The 21,527-nt window shown below is 35.9% G+C and overlaps 5 protein-coding genes across 6 annotated transcripts; 2 read left to right on the top strand and 3 right to left on the bottom strand.

The window, feature by feature from the left end:
- Positions 1-160: 160 nt before the first annotated feature.
- Positions 161-4,210, bottom strand: LOC114526466 (membralin-like). Its single transcript, XM_028548074.1, has 10 exons — positions 3,926-4,210; positions 3,069-3,435; positions 2,707-2,817; positions 2,504-2,626; positions 2,015-2,115; positions 1,844-1,901; positions 1,505-1,588; positions 1,296-1,428; positions 918-1,017; positions 161-525 (listed from the first exon to the last, which is right to left on the bottom strand). Exons 1-10 carry the CDS (start codon positions 4,064-4,066, stop codon positions 178-180), a joined length of 1,566 nt encoding a protein of 521 aa, XP_028403875.1. The 5' UTR covers positions 4,067-4,210; the 3' UTR covers positions 161-177.
- Positions 4,211-4,267: 57 nt separating this feature from the next.
- LOC114526469 (bifunctional peptidase and (3S)-lysyl hydroxylase JMJD7-like) lies at positions 4,268-5,393 on the top strand. 2 transcript variants are annotated; one of them, XM_028548078.1, is made up of 2 exons: positions 4,268-4,680; positions 4,831-5,393. In XM_028548078.1, the coding sequence occupies exons 1-2, from the start codon at positions 4,381-4,383 to the stop codon at positions 5,374-5,376; spliced, it is 846 nt and encodes a 281-aa protein (XP_028403879.1). In that variant the 5' UTR covers positions 4,268-4,380; the 3' UTR covers positions 5,377-5,393. The 2 variants fall into 2 exon arrangements, with proteins under 2 accessions (XP_028403879.1, XP_028403878.1); XM_028548077.1 differs by having other exon boundaries at positions 4,268-5,393.
- A 105-nt stretch (positions 5,394-5,498) lies between these two features.
- Positions 5,499-7,436, bottom strand: LOC114526465 (cell division cycle protein 16 homolog). Its single transcript, XM_028548073.1, has one exon. It carries the CDS (start codon positions 7,415-7,417, stop codon positions 5,735-5,737), a length of 1,683 nt encoding a protein of 560 aa, XP_028403874.1. The 5' UTR covers positions 7,418-7,436; the 3' UTR covers positions 5,499-5,734.
- A 389-nt stretch (positions 7,437-7,825) lies between these two features.
- On the top strand, positions 7,826-14,910 carry LOC114526298. Its single transcript, XM_028547861.1, has 11 exons — positions 7,826-8,149; positions 8,346-8,407; positions 8,885-8,956; positions 9,530-9,631; positions 10,163-10,315; positions 10,576-10,717; positions 11,129-11,190; positions 11,282-11,335; positions 11,748-11,804; positions 11,928-14,051; positions 14,146-14,910. The coding sequence occupies exons 1-11, from the start codon at positions 8,047-8,049 to the stop codon at positions 14,173-14,175; spliced, it is 2,961 nt and encodes a 986-aa protein (XP_028403662.1). The 5' UTR covers positions 7,826-8,046; the 3' UTR covers positions 14,176-14,910.
- Positions 14,911-15,344: 434 nt separating this feature from the next.
- Positions 15,345-21,515, bottom strand: LOC114526299. Its single transcript, XM_028547863.1, has 13 exons — positions 21,383-21,515; positions 20,515-20,598; positions 19,341-20,258; positions 19,038-19,111; positions 18,836-18,909; positions 18,614-18,751; positions 18,255-18,475; positions 17,925-18,085; positions 17,569-17,682; positions 17,402-17,492; positions 17,175-17,279; positions 16,664-16,790; positions 15,345-16,304 (listed from the first exon to the last, which is right to left on the bottom strand). Exons 1-13 carry the CDS (start codon positions 21,399-21,401, stop codon positions 15,689-15,691), a joined length of 2,742 nt encoding a protein of 913 aa, XP_028403664.1. The 5' UTR covers positions 21,402-21,515; the 3' UTR covers positions 15,345-15,688.
- Between the last annotated feature and the right edge of the window lie 12 nt (positions 21,516-21,527).

The following is a 21,527-nucleotide window of genomic DNA, read 5'->3' as shown; positions in this document are numbered from 1 at the left end:
TCTGTGCTTGTTATCCGAAAACAATGAACTGATGTTGGAAAATTCATGCTGTAGTTATACGGTATTTACTTTGAATCAAGCATTCATAAAACACGCGGTCATTTTGAGGCGCGCGGCGACTCTGAAAATATTCACAAATGTGACAATCTGTTAAATATCATTAATTATAATGCAAGTTCAAGAAGTTCTATCTTGTTCTAAACTAGTCGGATTAGGTTGAGAAGCGTTCATCATTTCACCGTCATTTTGCCTTCGATCATGCACGCGTTGGCGCAAGGAAGGATCATTACTTCCGTTGCCATTTTCAGCCAAGTTATTTCCATCATCATTATTCATGCCAACATTGATCTCATTATCACCGGTGTAGGTATTATTAAGTACTGGTTCATTGGGATTATTAACTGTTGGGTTAAGTATCTCCAGTTCTAGTTGTTCCTCGTTGATTTGATCGCCGCCAACAATATGAGCTCCTTGCATTAATATGGCTGGTAGTTCGTAATGATGGAAGAAGAAAACCATCGAATGCTGAAAAAAAATAAGTGACTCACAATGAAACATGTAGACTTGAACCCAGGACTGACTACGGGGTATTGTTGCTATTAAATCTCGAGGTTGTTGCAAGTCAAAAACAACTTTAAAAATAACGAAAAAATACCCGGTTTTATATATATATACCGCCACAGGCACAGAACTATAATAGTGCTAAATATAAGATTTGATTATTATAGTGCTATATAATCTTATAGCAGTATATACGTAAGCTAAGTATATAAATATATGTTGTTACCTGGCTAGCTACAAATTACAGCTATAGCACATACATATGTACACATTCTGCACCAATAGGAAAGTTTTAACTGCATTAAATTAGTTATTCCAGTAGAGTTTAAAATCGCCTCACGATAATTTTTACTCACTTGAATAAACAACCATGACGTAACTAACGCCAGACCACTGTATTGACCATTGAATCGATAGTGGTAGGCATAGAAGGCGAAGTGATAGAGATAGAAGAATCTTAAAAAATATTTGAACATGATTTTATTAGTTCACACATACAGTAGGAGGATCATCGATTGTCTTACAAGAACCTATATATAGGCGCCGAGAACAACTTCATTACTTGGTGAGTCGATGTGCGACGTTTGAAAACTGGGACAAACAGCATTTGAAAAGGGGTTGGTAGAAAGATTTTTTCGGGTGGAAAGATTTTTTGGAGTGTAAAGGCCTAATGCTTCTTTGAACGCGCAGTCACTTAGTCTTTGGATAGTCTAGCAGCACATACGGTGACATACCTTAGCCAAAATCTTTTACTTATCGCTGTTTGGCAACATATCGCCTCGAATTGATCAGCCACCCATACAATTAGAATGACATAAAAACTTGTCGTTGCATCATTGAAAAATTCCGACATAATAGCCTCCATTCCTAAAGAAGACAAAACAAACGCTTCATTCAATCTCATTTCACTGGCCGTTTCATATCAACAGACCAAAGCTCTTACCCACTAAGGAAAGGATGACTGTAAATAAGGGTGCAACAGGGAAAGCGATTATTCCATTCAAATCCATCATTTGAAGAATATTAACTACAACAAAAGAATATTGCAAGTAAATTACAAGTCAGTGTCACCGAGAGATGCGAAGGCAAGCAGGAAAGGGGGAAGAGTGTGCCAAAAGGCACATTTGAATTGAGGCACACTAGAGCAGCTGAACTTCATCTGAGTGTTTTGTCTAACACAATTTTGGTGTTTGGACTTTTTTAGCCTAACAACTGTGTTATTCTTGGTTTCTCTGATGAAGTTATTAGTCGTTAGTTGGTGAGAATATCTGTGTGTTATTACCAATGAAAACAAAGATTTGATGGTGACAGTATCGAAGCAGCATTGAGATTGAAATCGTCTATAAGACAATCAAGAATGAAAATAAAATATACAGCTGACAGCATCTACCAATACAATTTTTTCCTGATCAAGTTTACACAATTCAGGATAGAATTGATTTCTAGAACTTACGAAAGTAAACATTAGAATAAAAGCAACAACATATGAACTTCTTGCCATCCATGAACTGACAAAACGATAGTGTTCACCAGTCACTAAATTTCTCAAATAGCCTAAAATGGTAAATCATTTCATTTTTGTACTCAGGTGGATGTGAATATTGCATGAGAAGTTTGAGGTGGGGGAAAATCATATTTTGATGAAGGGTCCCTTCCCCATTCATGGACTGGCTCTCATTAATCACCAGCAGTCAGCTATTTATTTGTTGATGAAGAAAATTAATCAAAATAACAAAGCACAGTTTATTATCATCCAGTGATCATCAATGGATAATAGCTGTTGCCAAATGTCAGTGACCTATGAAATCCAAGCTTATAAAGCCCTGTGTCAGAGGAAAATTGCTCCCTAAGGCAATTAACATGGCTAGCAAGGCATTTAGCTTGGCAAATTTAAAAATTATTATAAAACAATATCATGTATGATAGTTTTACTGTAATGAACCTCTATTGTCTTCAAATTCTGCAATTCTTTTAATACTTGACATAAGTACATCATCGTATCCAAGAAATTCCTTCAACAAAAACCGACTAAACGCATCACCAAAACATTTTTCTTTAGTGGGATCTATATCAAATTAATTAAAAAAAGTGACAATTATTACTGCACAGTATGTAGTGCATACAGACAACTTTTCTGAGGATTACCTAACTCAACTACCATAACTGGAATCTTTAATCGTAACCTGGCAGTTTGAGAAAGTCTAAGAAACCCAAATTCCAAAGAATATTCCATGACATACTCATCTTCATTGGATTCTAAAAATACAAAATAGTTAGAGACCTAATGCTCAAAGTCCCTCAGCCAACTGCAAAGGCTGAATTGCCTCATGTTGAATTTAAATGCTATTGTTTCTGACCAATGCAATTTGCTATTAAATCGCATTGATCATTCTTAATTACCTTTGTATTTGAGAACAGCCATTAACCAGCATTTAATTTGCCCACTTAGCTTGTAAAATTTGTGCGTAATAGTATTTCAAAAGTCTAATTTTTTTGCACATACTTACCATCAAGAATTGTATCATATGAGTGGAGAAGTGTTTCTCTCATTGGTTTAAAACTTAATGATGGCTTATCCTCAGGAATTGAGTAAAAAAGATCAAGATTCGATTGGTTTGTGAAATCAGTTGACATATCCTGATCTAGTGGCAAAGCAGTGGAATCTGTTTCATTTATTGAAACATTGCTTTCATTGATATTGATACCATTGTGTGCAGTATTTCCATTTGTTACATAAATTGAGGAATTTTGAGACATTCGCACTCGAAGAATACCATTTCTAGGCCATGTCTTCTGTACATTGTCCAAACATCTCATCGGTAGGCTTGTGAAGTTTGCATGGATATAGACAAGTATAGAAAATAACACAATTGCCTAGAAACAAATATATCAACTGTACTAAGCTGCATTTAGCATATAGTTAAATTATAGTTTATTGAAAATCTCACAATACTAATTGGTTAATTCTGTGATCACACAACAGGCCTAGGATATCTTCATTATGTTTGTATATAATTTTTTATTCTATTTGATATGGGGAAATTACTATGCAACCCTATGATCATCACCTGTGATCAAAACATGAGTGCATTGCATTCAGTCACAGAACTTTTCATCCTGCCTACCTATGATCTTGGTGAACTCAACCATCAAGATCATGAGTAGGGAGCATGTCCAAAGGCCATTTGTGTGAGCAACTGTGGTGTGAGACTACATAAACAGATACTAATAAAAATTGCCCAACTTTCCCAATATAAAAACAAAACATTTATTTTATAAATAATATTGATCAACAAAGCTGTCACACAAAGGAGTCATCAGTTTCATAAAGAAAACGATTTAACATGTATTACTAATATGGTACCTTGGTTAAAATGCCGAATTCTATCAATGTCCTTACAGATGGGGACAGAGTTCTTGCATAAAGAAGGGATATCTTGAAAAAAAGTACGCGAAACAGCCGATCTCGGGCGTTAAGCAATGGATTAAGAGCTTCATTAGGCATTCTGTAACTTGCTCAATATCCCATTTTTTATTTCTATGTAATATAACTCTTTCGTCTCGTTGAATCAGTGTAAAATTGTATCATCTTCGTTCAATCGTCATTAATTCAATTTTATTTCGCCATTGAAAATGTTTTCAAAATGGTGGCCTTGAGGTTTTTGGTGACAAAATATCATACTTTGAATGTAGAGAAGCCTGTCTTGTGGCCGGACGTCGTTGACTTGTTGATTTAATTTTTTTGCAAAATCATCTTTTGCCGTATGGGTTTTTGGCTTATACGGTCATTGTCTATACTCTATAGCGCTCAGTGAGACAATGACTGTCTCGCAAATCCAAAATATCCAGGATATGGCTGCGATCTATAGTGAGGGGTTAACGCTATGTAATAGGGATGACCGTCTTTCGAAGGCGTTTATAAGCCTGACGAGTGAGGCCAGAGAACTGTATTTACCTGAGAAAATATTCGAATTTGAAGGCGCGCCCACACCACTGGAATTTCATCGTAACTGGGTGTGCCCAAACATCCCTGTGATTTTCAAGAATTCTATCAATCATTGGGCTGCTCTAAAGAAGTGGTCCTTACCTTACCTCAGGGAAGAACTTGGGGGCAAAGAAGTAAGTGTAGCTGTCACACCTAATGGCCTGGCAGATGCCGTGTATGAGAATAAGTTCATCTTACCTGAAGAGAGAAGATTGCTTTTTTCCGATTTTTTAGACATAATGGAATTTCCTCACTTGGGGAAATCTGGGATTTTTTATATTCAGAAACAAAATGGGAACTTCATTGAAGAATTTTCTGCAATTATTGGTGATGCTGAGACAGACATTAAATGGGCAACAGAAGCCTTTGGTAAAGAACCAGATGCTGTTAACTTCTGGATGGGAGATCATAGGGCAATAACATCACTTCATAAAGATCATTATGAGAATCTTTATTGTGTTATATCAGGCCAAAAAACATTTAAACTATACCCTCCGACAGATATGCCTTATATACCCCATCAAAACTTCAAGGTAGCTCGTTATAATGAAAACAAATCTAACAAGTTTGAGATAATCTCTGAAAAAAGTGATGCAATTCCATGGATACCAGTAGATCCACTAAACCCGGACTACAAAACTTATCCTGAGTTTGCTAAAGCAAAAGCAGTCACTTGTACAATACAAGAAGGAGATGTTCTTTACCTCCCATCATTGTGGTTCCATCATGTCCAACAAACACAAGCTACCATTGCAATCAACTTTTGGTATGATATGGAGTATGACATAAAGTATAATTACTTTAAATTTATTGAACAGCTATGTCAGTAGTGAAGAAATCTTTTCAGACCCAGAGTAATAATTACAACCCTGATAATAATTATTCTACTATTACTATATTTCATTGTTTAGTTGTGGTGACAAATAGTGTGTCATGCATATTAAATTTAAACATAGGCCGAATAATAATTCTTTGTTTCCATTGTTGGTCATTTTGCAATATGAGCTCTCATTAAGTTAACAATCTAATAATTCAAAGAAAATTGGTAACACCGCAAATATTTTCAATTAGATTTTGTACAATATTTACTTGGCCTGTCTATTTAGTCATAAAAATATTTTAATTTTTACAACACAAATCATCAATACTTCATCACCAAGTGTTTATCCAGAATTAAGTAACCAAATTTTATGTTTCCATGCTTACATCTTCAATACTAGTGTCAATCATGCTTTGTCCTCTAACATTTTCATTAACAACATTGCTACTTAAAGGCACTTGTTCTTCTGGTTCATCAGGGAGAATTGCCAGAGAGAACTGTTCTAATGTTTGACCCAACATTTGAACACTAAATGTGTCATCTTTTCTCAGACTTAATGCCTTATGAAAATAACTTATTGCTTGCTCATAATTGCCAAGTAGACTATATATAAAGCCTATAGCTGAAAGGGTGTCTGAATTTTGAGGCACCAGAACTAAAGCTTGCTGATGATACTCAAGTGCTTCTTCATATCTTCCTTGCTTTCTAATTACATGACCAAGATTATTCACCAATGGCTCCCATGTGGCAAGGATGATACCTGCACTCAAACTTTGCACTTTCTCTAGAGCTTCTTTAAAACATTTCTCAGCCTTGACATAATTGCCATTCTGAAAGGCAATCTGGCCAAGTTCATGCTTGATGGTTGGATCATCTGGTGCAATGGCCAATGCTTGGTTGAAGAACCTTTCAGCCAACTTTGGGTTGTTGGTTTTATTGTACTCAATACCAACATACAACAAAGGCTGGTATGCACCTGGCATCAATCTTGATGCTGTAAAGTAGGCAGCCATCGCTTGGTCATGTTCACCTTCTATGGCAAAAGCATGACCAAATCCAATCCATGCATGACCAAAATTGCGGTCAATGGTTGTCGCTTTACATAAGAATCGACGTGCAGCTTCATACTTTGATATGAGAAAATAGTAAGAGCCAACTGCATACCATGATACTGCTTGATCTGGATAATTATCGACCAACTTGTGAGCAAGGAAGAATAGCTCATTAGGTTTCTTTAATTCTACCATACATGAGATATGCAATGGTAAACATGCACTGTGAAGAGGATCCTTTTGCATTATTTGGCTGCTCATTTTATAGCACAGCTGAAAATCACATTTTGAGAATTGCTTTTCTGCCATACATACAGCAACATCTAAACTGCTGCTCACAGATTCACATGGTGTAGGCAACTTCACTGACTTTTCACTGTCCTGCAATTTCATTTCATAAAGATATTTCATTAAGGGGATCTCTTCAGGAAGACACTGTTCCTCAAAAGGCAATGATTTGTAAAATTCTAATTCTTCATTTGGAGACAACATATGGTGTGATGTCAGCTGATCAAATGCTTCATAACAATGAACATCATTTCTCAAAGCCTCTTTGTAACAATCACACGCCATTGGACCATTGTCCATTGCATCGTACACTAGCCCCCTTAAGAGATTGACGGCGGCTTCAAGTTTCTTGCTTGCAGTTCCAGCCCAAAGTTCTGATGATAAATTAGTTTTTAAGTATTTCTGTTCCATTTCCAGTACATCTAGAGCTTCTTGCCACTTCTTACATTCCGCATAACACTTGCCAACTAGATAACGACACGCCAAATTATTCTCATGAAGGCCACGGCTTATCAGGGCATGGACAGCTCTTTCATATTGCTTTGTGTAAAACAAAGCCTGGGCAAACCAGTAAACATCCTGAAGTTCATCATTCGATAAAGACATTGCCTTCTCAGCCCAAAATAAAGCTGTTTTATACAAATGTTTATCGATATAACTCCGGACTAAGTTCCGAAGTTGAACAACTGACACTTTCCCGCTCGGCTCCATCTTTTTTTCTAATATTCCACTTCGAATTTTCTATCCTTACTTACTCCTATACTAACTCACCCCCGAATACCCTCGATGTACAACAATACCAACATATTCCCATCTGATTCCAATTTGATATTGAATATCTCTTTTTTTACAGTACTTTCATTTTTAATAACAGTTTCATTCTATGAGTGGATTTTATCTTAAATGTACGTTTTCAATATTATTTAGATAGCATGATATACATCCACAAGCCGCATATATTCACAAAGCATACCATGATAACATGTACAATAAATTACAATATCTAAATCGGTTTGCATATTCATTATTGACCATAAGTGTCCCCAACCCCGAGTCGAAAAGAACCCTCAACACTCACTATTGCTACAAATACCACCGTATTAGCGAATTGGCAAAGCACTCAAACAACCAACATTACCAACCTCTATAGTAGATACACTTGAATTGGGGATTTTGAAAGTGTCTTTTTAGGTAAATAGACGGGCTTTTGGGGACATGGATAGTCCTGTTTCGTATTTCCTTCCTCGTAAAATGGTATAGTAAACCTTAAAGGAAAGCTAGCTGAATACTTGGTCGTAAATGTAATGTAAAAGACGTGTTATTAAATTAGTTGGCTCATAATGGAGAGCAATGCAGCTGCGGCTAAAACAAAAACTAAATTAAAAGGAAATAAGAAGGAGGAAAAGGACAAGAATCCAAAAGGAAAGGCGCCTAAAGGAAAAGGTGAGCATAGCTATGCTTTTCGTATTTTTGTGTATAAAGTTTGCTTATGATCACTGCTTGGAATTTCAAATATTTTAGTTAAAACATAATTTTTCGCCATAAAAAACATATGCAGTTTGTGCTCTTGATATTCATGAGCAATAAAAGCACTTAATGTTATTTAGAAAAATCAATTGCTATTAACATTTTTGTTAAGGTAAAGACGTTGTACTGAATCATGCTAAATTTGAGGGACCAGGGCTGAGTTACAAGGCTAAAGTAAGTAAATTATACCTGTTTATTTGAATAATGAGAGTATGGAATTGGTTTCTGTCACCACCACTTAGGAATTAGACAGTATTTGAAACAGTGAAAGTACTTAGAGGAAAGAAAAGTGATATTTCTCATTCTAGGTCCTAGCAATATTGCTCAGTGTATGTAATATACAAGTTTATAGATGACTGTCTGCTGTTTACTTGCCCTTATTATGTTCTTTACCTTGGCAGCCAGTAAACAATTAGTGTGAACCACTGGTGTGAACACTTTGATGCTGGGTGGCTTTTCTTTTGCCTCCCCCCCTACCTACTGGGGACACGTTAGTTAAATATATACTTTATAATATATACTTATTGAATATACCCGGCTGATATGCATTCTAAAGTAAAAAATCACACTATATCAATTAAAATTTCTGTAATAGCCATAACACAGTAATATAATGAAAAATAACTTTCATTATTCTTACACTTCATTTAGTTATTCGGCTTTGTTGAAGTGCCTGGCCCAAGAGGTGATCATTCATCTATTCAAGCTATTCAAAAGCTCAAGGTTTGTGCAAGTTGTATGGTATAATATCCAGTGTTACTTGTAAAGTGCATCATTTACTTTGCTATTACATGTGTATTAAATTTATTGCATAATATGCAGTGTTTTATTTGTGAATCCCCCATTGTGAAAAGCAATAATAACACATGTGCAATTATTCATGATAATTACACATCTTAAATTATTGTGTTTCAATGTTTGACCACCAATCAGGTAATAGGTTTAAATAAGATTTTTTAAATCTTCCAGTTGTGATTAGTTTAAGGTAATAAAAGTAAGAGTGATATCCCACCTGTTCGCTACGCTCAGTTGTTCAATATCATTTGTAACCCCTTAGAATAAATTCCATATTGCATTGTTTGTGCTCTATATACTAAATGTAACTCTAGCATTTGTTTTCCTCATGATTTAAAAATTCAACAAATAATCGTGTTTGCATTTTTGTAATTTGACTGTACCTACTACTGTATGTTTGTACTACTGTACGTTTGAACTACTGTACTGTCTGTACATACTACTGTACTTTTGACAAGTGTACATAATTGTTTTATGACTGCAGATTATTTTTTATTGCAGCAACATGCCAAGCAGTTGAAAAAAGGTGCAAATGAGCATAAGCTTAAGATAACATTTAATATAACTCTGCAAGGAGTAAGACTGTACAACGAAAAAACACAGGTAAAATTATCTTTGTGGTACTAGTATATTCTTTATACTGATCATCAAAAGGTGGTGCATGGTGACATTTTAACTGCATGATTTTTGCACTTTCCCATCTCTACTCTTTATATATACTGAAAAAACAGCAACATCACTGCAAATATTTATACTGGCATAATAATTTTAATTATATTATATCATTTATATCGCTTATCAAGATTCTTTGTTCTGGTTGGTTAGCAAGTGGTCCGTAAAAACCCATATCCGACCATGGTCCGTATATTCTGTATCTAGACCAGTATCCCGGATGTCTCTTGCAATTCAGCCATATAATAAACAGATTATTGACCTTGCTTGTTCAATCTGTACTGTGAAATATCAGACCGAGCTTTTTTGCATGAACCTTACTCCTTTGTTGCTCAGTCCATACTAAAAAGCCTTGGTCTGATATTTAACAGTACAGACCTCACACTCAGAATTATCAGTTGTTACCACTAGCATATATACAGTTAAACACTGCTGTAGCAATTAAACTGAATTTTGGTTTAGACAATTGAACATGAGCACCCAATCCACAAGATATCATTTATATCTCATGACCCTGAAGACCGTCATGTATTTGGATATATCTACAGTCCACCTCGAACTGCAGCAAATGAGGCCAGGAAATATTACCTGTATGCAATTAAATCCGATAAGTCTGTAAGTAGCATATTCTAAAAATCGTAGTAGAAAACACTTTAGAATGATTTTGTTTAAGACCAATCTGGAAATGTGTTTACATTCTCAGTAACCCAATTAGAATGCATAAATATTTACTATAACTATTATAGTAAATTAAGTGAAAATTAAGTGAAAGTAATATTAAGTGAAAAGTCTTCTCCATCAAAAAATTTTTCTGGTGTATAGAAAACTGTCTTGTTAGACTTAAATTTCTACAAAATTTAATTATATCGCAATAGGCTGATGTGATAACTGTTCAACTCTATGAGCTCTTTCAAGTTGTGTATAAGATGCAGGAGAACAAAAAAATTCAGGGTAAAGATAGTTCACACAAAAGACAACATCAACCTCTGGAACCATTGCAAAATAAAATGTTACTTGGTAAGTGCCACGTTTAGAGTGCCTCCTGACAAGATCACACTCATTTTGTTCATGTTAATATTTGTCCTATATTTGTGTCCTTGTTGATACTTACACATATGCCAGGATAAAAGTTGTATATATATACAATTTATTGCATAATGTATTAAACCACCAAAATTAAACTACCCAAACTTTGCCATTTTTGATATTTAACAATAACATAACCAAATGCATGGCAGATTTTTAGGGATGTACAGCCCTATAGACCATGGTCACCAAGATTGTAAAAGGCTTGCAAAACGTTCAAATTGTGCATGTAGATGCATGTTTCTAAATAGTTTCCATGTTTTTTTAAACATGGAAATTTATCGACTGTAAATTCTACCTCCTGCAAATTTATTAAAATATTTTTTCCTAAATGCTTTGAAGAAATGTCGAACAAAATTGGTGGGGATCAACAGCAGTATTCACCAGATGAACATTTATATGCGGTACTGCCATATTCTGTTTTGTTTTAATTCCTTTAGTTCAAACTATTCTAATTCACCATATCTCAATCATCTGAGAACTATTTTCTTCTAGGAACCGACTTTTCTCAAGTCCACCCCTTCAGGACCTGCATCGTCAGACTTCACTGTAAGTTTTTTGGAAAATAATAGAAGGCCTAATTTTAATTATTTTAGTGAATTTGAGAGTTTCGAATCTAATCTGAGTTCTGACAATCTAATTTTTAGAAATTTTTAAACAAAAATACTGAACATTCTAATATCTGTCTGCTACATCTGGTACTTGTACCTACCACACCCCATAGCTGTCAGCTGACCTACAACCCTACCCCCTCCCCCCCTACAAACTGCACCCCCCCCTACAAACTGCACCCCCCCCCCCCTACAAACTGCCCTGGATTAATCCCTGGGTATATAGCTCTTCCTCAAAAACTGTTTATACCTAATGAATTTACTTACGAAATTACGTTGAGCGTTCATCACTGTAAGACGATCATGTAATGTATTGACGTCAGAAATTGCATTATTTAATACTGCTTTAGATTCCATCCGATCAACCTGCTTTGGCATCAAGTGGCACTGGAAGTAATAAATATCAGGTATATTCTCTCCTATGTCACATATTCCATTGGAAAATCAAATAATAATCTCTAATTCACAAAGTGTACAATCGATTCTAAGTTATGCCCTGAATACTTTACCGAGAATATATCTCATACCAGGTTCCACGTCGGGATGAGGAGATAAGTGAAAGAGAAAAGGAAGACATCGCCACTGCTATTGCATTATCCTTAAGTATGGAAGGAAATTCTCAGGCTTCTGGAGACAAGCCGTTTACACCTACAACAAATGATTCTAGTTTTGAAGCTGTCTTTGATCCGACCATGTCAGTTACCACCGAGGAAATCCCAAATCAAAACGCATTTCATGCTGAGTTTCCCCCATTTGAAAATGGGTTTACAAGTTCTCAGGCTTTTCATCGAGCTTCTGAATCTTCTAACGATTCGGAGAAATTTAACAAACCTGTTTCTGACGAAATACCGATGTCGACGTTGAACCAACTTGCCATTAATGCTGCTGGTGATATTTCTGTGAATACTGAAGTCAAGACCGAATTCGAAACAAACTTTGAAATTAAGACTGCGAGCGATGACGAGGAAGAGTTTCCCTCTTCACAAGCACAACCCAATGATTTCACCATAGATACCTCGAAAACGGAGGATGAGAATTTTAATTCGGCAAAAGTAGAGCTTGAATCTGGTGAGAAAGATGCTCAAGAGGTGTCTCTTGTCAATACAGGCGCAAGTGACCTTACATCGTTTGAAAGCGAATTTAAAATCGAAAAGCAAACTGACGGTGAGGAAAGCGTTAAGGCTGAAACTTCCACTACCACTGATAGAAATATATTTGCCACCCAAGCGTCATTTGAGGTGAACTTTGAGACTGAGAATGAAGATTTTGAAACTTCCAAACAAAATGAGAAAGACACGTTCACATTTGATGCTCCTGCAGACGCATTTCCCAATGAGGATCCGTTTGCAAGTACCGCTGGTACAAGTGAATTTGATCAATCAGCATTTAACGCATTCACCGAGGATGATCCATTCTCTCCTAAATGTGCCACGAAAATTGATACAAAAGCTGATCCTTTTGCTGAAATTGATAATCCTTTTACTGCGGATTTTAGTGATATCAGCAATACAAACGATTTCGAGTTTAAGATAGAAGACGTTTCTAACGAATCAAACAGTGAAAATGATCAAAGCAGTAATAGAGAAGATGATTTATTTGAAGAGATTTTTGAGGCTAAAATGGAGGGACAGTTTGAGAATGAAAACTCTGATAAAGGAGAAGATGAAAAGGAGAAACTAGATAGCATTCCGACGACGAATCAGGTCGATCTTGAAAAATCAGGCGGCGACGCAAATGTAGAACTGGAAGATAAAGAGAAGGAAGTTGTTGAAACACTCGAGGAAAATGAAAACCTAACGACGCTGCCAAATGAAAACACAACTGAAACTGTTCAAGAGGCAGACAATTCTTTCATTACAGACAGTGAACATCTGGAAGACCAAAATGAAGTTGAACAAACTGGTGATGGTATGGACGTAAACGTTAGCGAAGAAAACGCTTTCGATTTTTCATCAAATGATGTGTATGTTACGTTGAAGACTGCTGCCCAGCATAATAATAGAGCGCAATCACCAAATGAGTTCTCACCACCACCATTACCACCACGACCTATTATTTCTGTGGAACCTATTGATACCATAACTGCTCCTAAAATTCCACCAGCTCTTCCACCAAGGCCTTCTATGAACGCACAATCGGTTGCTGAAACAATCTCACGTAAACCGCCAGAACTTCCGCCGCGACTAGACCTGGAAGAAAACGGTTTGGTTGAAAACCTGTTTGTGGATACCATGCAAGAAACGAGTACGGAAGCATTTTCGAGCTTACCAGAGAATGATGGGAAATCATTCGACGACGCTGGATCACCGGTGTTTCAAGCTAACTTTGACACTTTTGATTTTGATAATATCGAGAGTACCTCTCCCGTTGAAACTGTGGTAACCCCCAAGGCATCTGGGTTTGATCATAGTGATCCATTCAAAGATCCCTTTGCAGGGTCGGATCCATTTCAAACACCTATCGCAGGCGATCCGTTTACTTCACCGACATCTTTCAATCGAGGTGTTCAACCAGGCAGTGATGATTTTGATCCGTTTTCAGGTCATGATCCGTTCGCCATGACACCAGCATTCGATGCTCAAGCATCGTTTAGTTCACCTTTTAATGCCAATTCATCTTCGAGTGATGAAAAAAAAGATGACGAAAAAAACAAGGTAATATTTCAGTCCGACCCCGCGTAAACGTAGCCTTTGAATTGATCCAAATTTCTGGTTCTTCGCAATTACTCAATACTTTTTTTCATTTCAGTTTGATGATTTCTCGACATCATTTACTTGAGGAATAACATGTATAGAATTGTTAAAGTGTCGAACAGAATCAAATAAATTGAGAAGGTGCTTCGATTCGCACTTGCTGTTGTTGGCCAGACAAAAAATTAAGAAATTACTCAGTGAACGAATTTTACTATTTGCATCGCTCAACGATTTCTACTAGGATCAACCAATGGATTTTCCCACTGCATGTGTAAAAAAAGACAATATTTTTATTTAGAAATATGGTATCTCAAACCGATATTGTACAAAAGAAACATTAGAAGTATAACTCACAATCAGACCCAATGTCCTCGTTTTAATATTCGTTTATTTAGGAGACAGATAAAGATCTTTTCCTTTTTTCCTGGACGAAATTGTTTCTTCAGAATCTTAGGCCCAATTTTTCTGGGCTCAACGTAATTTCCAACCTTACTAAACACAAAGCATTAGTGTTTGACACAAAAACGAGGCCATTGTCATTGACATAATGACATTGTGTTAGTTGTAAAAGGTAAAGTCTATTTACTCGGAGTGTTCCATCGGAAAGAGGTCTTATTCTATTGGAAAACACTGGCCATATATTCTATAGGAAGTACTGACCATTACCCCTCATCTCCTATACGTCTTGATGATTTAATGAATAATTTTAGAATTTCTTACCTGTAAAGAACAACATTATACACTGTACAAATTAGAATTTAGACCACGTGTGCTTATTTTGCACCCAATCGGGCCAATTCTGTCAAAGGTTTACGAAAGTGAATATCATCTCTCCATGCGTCTGCATGGTGTTATGTAGAACTTTCTATGGTCGAAAATGTTCTGTATATCCTAGTGGTGGGAGCGATTACCGATTACTTGTTATCGATACCGCTTGATAGCACAAACAAATAAGTTTGTTTAAACAAGAAGAGTTCTACGCAGTTCCGTCTTAAAAAGTAGGTTTCTGGCATATGCGTTAACCCTGGGTTGCCTTTTGTGATTGGTCGACCTCGGTTGGTCATGCCATTGCGTCTACTACTACTGCCTTTGCACTTTTTACCGGAGGGCCTTTGTATAGGCCCTTCTCGAGGAAAGCAATGTTGGTGATTGTTTTTTTTTCATTTACTTGCGTAACCGTACTTACCACTTATGAAAGAAACTCGCCGCGGTCAATTAAATTCACGAATGCATGCACGTTTACGCAAAATGATTTCATCCAATGTTTTCATCCATTTTTATATTCTTTAAAAATTACAACAATATGGCTGGCTTACAACATACTTCATGAAAACCATCTATGTTATAAAGATTTAAATATAACAATTGTGAACATTTTACAGCATATAAAAATATTAAATTAATTATATCAAAGTATTGCGTCCTGAATGAACATCTCCACTGCGTTTCTAGCTGAAAAATGCTTCTATATATGAGTTATTGGGATCACCCACCATCAAACAATTACTATATAATAACAGAGCTAATGAATAGGATTTCTTTTTACAAATTTACACAGTTTACGTTCGTGCTGTACTGTAATCACCATGCACAACTATTCAAATGTATGCAATTGGAATATCACGGCCGTCCTTGTCAATTGGCTTCAAACATCTGTTAAATCTCGTCTTCATTCGTTCACTGATCTCTGCAGTGAACTCTGATGCTGTTAGATGTCTTTTGTCTTTTATCGCTCCATTTGAACCGGAGGAAACTGCATCTTTTTTAAGGATATCTAATATGAAGCTTACAAAAATACTGTTGTCAACACTGATATCTTCGTGCGACATTCCACACAAATTGCCTGCATGTGAAAACACGCCAAAGAATTTGCTGTTGTTTGTAAAAAAATTACATTTTTGGCTTTCTGAAAGACTTTTTACCAACTTTTCCGAATAATGACCATTAGCGAATACGACTAGATTCTTAGGATTTACATCGCGAATGAACTCACAAAGGATTTTTTTCTTAAAGATTTTCTTATCGTTTGGTTTATCACCATTTTGCAGGATCAAGCTACCAGATTCATTACAATGACCTGTGAGGTGAAGCAACAATGTTGTCGGGTACTTTTCGTTCTCTTTTTTCTTCTTGTCCTCCAAAATCTTCTTTTTAATTCTTCCTAATTCTTCAAAGGCTTCACTTTGACTTTTCATATTTAAACGTCTCATATTTCTATGCAGGTCAAGAGATAGCATTAAGTTTAAAATTTTAATTATATTTTACGATTGGATAATGCATATATGTACTGAATAATAAAGCCAAAATAGCGACTGTGTTGAATGGCATGCAGCATGCTACAATTACTGTTGTGGAGTGCTTCACCACCAGAGAGCTATTGCTATCAGTCCTCTAGCAGTTATTTAGGGCCTGTTTACATGGAACGGGTACCCCTGCTATAGGCGAGGTAAAAAGTATCACATCAAAGGCTTAACCTGATTAGTCTTTCATTACATGCAGTTTTCACCTCGCCTAGCCAGGATATCTCGCTCCATGTAAATCGGCCCTTATTATATAAATTGCGTTTCTCTTACCCATTCTTAAAGGCAAAAATTTCCTTGTCGTTGAAAAGAAGTTCCATAGCCACAGAATCATTCTCTGTGATACGCTTATTTTCGGTGAATTCTCCCTGTATGATAAGACCATATGCGAGGGGATGACCTGCAAAAATTTAATAACAGAACATTCACATCATTGGGTGGGGCAGTAGAACCACACAGTAGGAGTCTTTGTTCACACACATATTATATCCTATACGCATGCTGCCGTCCGCTATTCTTGTCACTTGATTGAATAGAAATGATTTCAAGAGCACTTTGTAAGGAAGAAAGGGAGCCTAAACTGCTTATGGCCTAATCATTGAAGCCTATATACAAGGGAGATGAGAAACAAATCTTTACCACTCAAGAGTACACTCTATAGTAAAGTAAAGATTTGGTTACTGAACTCCCACCTGGACCGTTCTCCCCCTGTACCACTTATATTAAATATAAGCATTTCTCCCCCTCCACCTCATACATTGAATTATAAGAATATATAACTAACCAATTTTTGAATGATGGATTCCATGCTCCGGACATTCCAACGCCCCAGTATTACGAAGACAATCATAACATGCTGTTGCACAACCACATGTCAATGAAAGATTACCTTGAAAAACGAACGAATTTTATGAGGGAAACCTTATTCCGTTTATACATTACAGATCATAAGTTGTACAAATAGCATATTATGGTTTTAGCTACGTATACTCAGGTATAAAAAAGGTTTACCTTTTGCATTGTTTATGCAGTAAAGGCACAGATTGTCCACGTTTTCATACAAAGACATTTTTTCATTCTTTCGGAGTTCACATGATTCGATCTACAAATAGAATTACTCAATCAATGTGGCGGACCAAATCGCAAAATGGAGCAATCACTTTTTTTTTAAATCTCACCTCCAATTTATTAGAAAGATCTTCTAGACTCATTCTTTCTTCGAGATCCAACATCATACATCTTACTGCTAAAACTACAAGCGATTTGGTAATCTCTTTGTTACGAGGCCAACCCTGTTGACGTGTACGTAAATAATAAAAATAACAGACAATTAGACCTTATATTTATATTAGACCTTATACCGTTTATTCAATATAAACTTCATATGCTTTAAAACTGACAAACGTGCATAAAAACGAGGGCCGAGGCCATTTGCCAAAAGCAAATATTTAGTAAGGTGTCCTGAATGAATCCATGTATTCCACTTGATCGTTTACAGATGTTACATATACAACCCATAATACCCATTGCTTACCGCTCCATAAACAATTTTTCGTAGTTTATCACTGAAACAAGCAGATTTAATTGTTTGTGAGTCGCAAGGTGTCTCCAGATAAGTAAGTATTTTATGTTCAGACAAGATATCTTCCTGTCCAGCCTTCTGACATATCTTTCCCAAAAGCATATCCCAAATACCTACAGAGGAAATTTATATAAATACTGAACATTGCAATATACAATTGTGGAAGGGTGCATGTGTGTAGTTACCCGACCCGGTATAATAAATTATTTTGCTGCCTTTCTTGATAATATAATGTCGCTTATAAAAGCGACATAATTCGCCTTTAAAAGCGAATACACTTACATATGCCAACGCTCCACAGCACATTCTTCGGATGAATAGTTTTTCTACTTCTCAAGTTAACATCAAGATAGGATAAAGATCTATGAAAGCCGTGAGCATGGTTGGTTTGGGTTTGTGTATCTTCAGGACTTTTAAAATATGACAGGCCAACACCAGAAATACGAGGGTTGAAGGAACTGTCCAGCAATACTTTCTCTGGAGTCAGAAACTTGCAAGTAATTCTAGCAGACAAAAAATTAAAACAAATCTCATCAGATAAGACCAACAGTTTTTATGTACATATAAGTAAGTTAGTAGCTCGCGAGGTAACAAATGAGGGTCGGACACAACGTCGTGATTATTAAAATAATTATACTTACCCCATGCCTTTCAAATATGCCAGTCCTTTTACTATGCCGTATAGTATCCGGAAATAGGTAAGGTAATTTCTAATGACATTCGCTTCTATTGCTTCGAATAGAGACTGACCATCCAGAAACCAGTAAAATACTAATGATCTGATTTAAAAGACAAATTTGTATTGGACGAAGTCACGAACCATTATATGCATGTTTCCCAATATTTTAACACAAAATACCTACTTTTCATTGCCTTCAATAATACCGACAGTAGGGCGAATAAACGGGTGCTTGCACTTACAAAACTGCTTTGCTTCCTACAAAAAAAAAAGAAAATATCTATTATGGCATTATATATTAACCAACAGCAAAAAATTAACGCACCCCTCGTCTCGGTGAAGAGAAAAGCTTCTTATCATATAGTTGAGCATATAACGAAACAAACCTCTATAAATGTTTCGTTTCCTGGTTCTGTTTTCGGCACAACCTTAATCAACTGGTGTCTTCCCTCCCTACAAACTATGCAGTGAAGAACACTTTCAGATAGCACAGATAGAAAACAGTTAAGTAATTGACTAGTGGTCGATTCACACAGTAACTTTCACATAGTGGGGAGCGATGGTACGTGTTCAGCGGTTTATTTTCTATACGAAGGAAAACGCTACCCATCCTCAAAAAAGAGGGTTATTCGACCAATGCACTAAAAGAGGTAAAATTATAAAGGTCTGTTCACACGATCCAATTTTACCTTTGTACAAATGTCCAAATTTTCCGCTGGAAAAATATTCACGGTCCGGAAAACCATTCAGTGCTTTATCCGCCCCATCGGTCACGTCATCACCAAGTTCACAAATATTCTTGTCAATCTTGTGTAGAATTTCTTCAGAATTCGCCGAATCTTCAACGTTTGCTTCGCCATCAAGAATAGTGATTCTGGAATGTGCATTACCAACAAGAGATGTACAGGACTTGGAAAAACACTTTTCATGTATATTCGTAAAACTATTTGATTTTTTAGAGATATTTTTTGACACTTGCACCTGTTTCAAAGTATCTAAATCTGAGAAACTTTTAGCGCGTCTTTTCACACTGCTTCGGACATCAAAACGAAGCTTGATTCTCACCTTCCTACCATTTTCATAAATTTTAGTGATGATACGAATAAAATTCCCCTCCTCTTTTATAATGTTTTGTGATTTAGCCAAAAATGCCTGAAATGGTGTCTCTGATTGAGGTTGACAGGATACCCTATTTAGTCGAAGAGGTTTATTTTCATCGAAGTCATCCATAGAACTAGTAAGAGTACACTCATATTCTTCTGATGTGTAGTTGTATGTTGCTACCAGATTTCTTTCCATACATTTTTTGCATGTAATTTTGACTTTGAATTGCACTTCAAAATGTGTACATTCACTGTTATTATCTTGGATCAAATTAGTTACACATCTTGATAAGCTTCTCTCAAGTGAAATGTGATTGTCTTGCCGGTGAACTGCGCAAACACAAACTCCGGAGTCAAAATCAGAAACAGTATCCCTATGAGAGTTATGGTCATTGTCATTGAGTGGAAAATTTGGTCGAACAGGTTCTATTGATATTCTTCCAGGTGTAGCATTGAAAGATAATGTTTCTTGGACTGGGTTGTTATAATCATGGTGGTGGTTACCTAGATGTAAAATCAATGGTAGTGAGTGTTTTGGAGTATGTCAGTAGGCCCATTCATATACTTTGCACGTCCTCAGCATACAGTGTCACAAGTACAAAATAAAAAAAAACTACAAATGTTACAAAATAAAAAAAACCTACAAATGTATGATACTGCAAACAATGACACTAGCTCACTAATATGATAGTATGATACCTTGCAAAAATTAGGATGTGGTGAGTTTCATTTAAGGTACAAAAATTATAATTTACCTCACCTGAATTACAAAGGCAGCTCCGATTGATGTATGTTATGTTATCACCAATATGCACAATTCCATTCTGCTCAATAATATTAATGTCTGGAAGATAGGTTAAGAATTTTTGGTAAGCATAATTAGTATCATAATTAATATCACGCTGTTCTGGATATTGTCGAATATATAACATATTTCTTGATCCCATTTTGTGTGATAAGGAAATCAGTATAGCTGTATTATTGGGCATGTTTGGTTGTAAAATAATAATCAGTAAATGTAAAAAAAAATAGTGTTGCCACCTTTCGAAAAGTCTATTTTTTTGTAATTCAAAGCTCAGGTGATGTAGAATATTTTTATATGCAGCTTTTCGAGAATCTCTTTCCCTCTAATTCTAGGAAGCTCTCAACCGTAATAGAACACTATAGTCACTATAGTAATGATTACTAAGAAATTCTGTTCCGGATAACGAAAATCTAATCCAGTAATAATTAAGTTTTCTAAATTGCAGCTTATAATGTAAAATGTTTGTTAATTTAGGTTTTAAAGATTAAAATCAAATTCAAGCCATCATTATCTTCCACAAGAAAGATATAGTAGAGAACTTAAACGTGTAGAACGGCAACACGTCGTGTTCGTACCCTGGTATTTCCCACTTTCATTCAAAGACACGGCTTGTAATACTTACGTGAATGTTTAAAAACCACGAAATCAAGTTTATCGAATTTTAATATCACCATACTAAGTATTCAATTACTAAATTTACATTCGCAAATCATTCACAACAAATCATTCATTTCTGCAATAATTTCTTCAATTGGGCTTCTTTTGTGTCGTAATTTTATATATATATTTTTTCCAATATAAATTCACCATTTTCTATTCTTACCGTTCACTTTGGAAGCCATATTACTAATAATTTCATTGCGATATTTTTCATTGTGTTATTGAATACTGTTAACTGGTTCCCCCCGATTGTATCTGATATTCGGATTTGTATCCTTTAAATGCTGGTTCCTCGACTCGGTATGACT

Source organism: Dendronephthya gigantea, unplaced genomic scaffold, assembly GCF_004324835.1.
Source record: "Dendronephthya gigantea isolate DGI-Jeju-01 unplaced genomic scaffold, DenGig_1.0 000038F, whole genome shotgun sequence".
NCBI lineage: Eukaryota > Metazoa > Cnidaria > Anthozoa > Malacalcyonacea > Nephtheidae > Dendronephthya > Dendronephthya gigantea.
Note: the sequence above shows the minus strand (reverse complement) of the source record. Positions and strands in the feature narration are given on the sequence as shown.

Coding starts and splice junctions, on each gene's coding strand:
- LOC114526466 (XM_028548074.1), bottom strand. CDS start 4,066: ATGCCTAATGAAGCTCTTAATCCATTGCTTAACGCCCGAGATCGGCTG. Junction 2,627..2,706: donor AGTTATGGTAGTTGAGTTAG/GTAATCCTCAGA, acceptor AATTTGATATAG/ATCCCACTAAAGAAAAATGT. Junction 2,116..2,503: donor AGAATTTGAAGACAATAGAG/GTTCATTACAGT, acceptor TTACCATTTTAG/GCTATTTGAGAAATTTAGTG.
- LOC114526469 (XM_028548077.1), top strand. CDS start 4,381: ATGACTGTCTCGCAAATCCAAAATATCCAGGATATGGCTGCGATCTAT.
- LOC114526465 (XM_028548073.1), bottom strand. CDS start 7,417: ATGGAGCCGAGCGGGAAAGTGTCAGTTGTTCAACTTCGGAACTTAGTC.
- LOC114526298 (XM_028547861.1), top strand. CDS start 8,047: ATGGAGAGCAATGCAGCTGCGGCTAAAACAAAAACTAAATTAAAAGGA. Junction 10,316..10,575: donor CAATTAAATCCGATAAGTCT/GTAAGTAGCATA, acceptor ATATCGCAATAG/GCTGATGTGATAACTGTTCA. Junction 10,718..11,128: donor GCAAAATAAAATGTTACTTG/GTAAGTGCCACG, acceptor AATGCTTTGAAG/AAATGTCGAACAAAATTGGT.
- LOC114526299 (XM_028547863.1), bottom strand. Junction 18,476..18,613: donor GCATATTTGAAAGGCATGGG/GTAAGTATAATT, acceptor TTTGTCTGCTAG/AATTACTTGCAAGTTTCTGA. Junction 18,086..18,254: donor GCTGTGGAGCGTTGGCATAT/GTAAGTGTATTC, acceptor TTTCCTCTGTAG/GTATTTGGGATATGCTTTTG.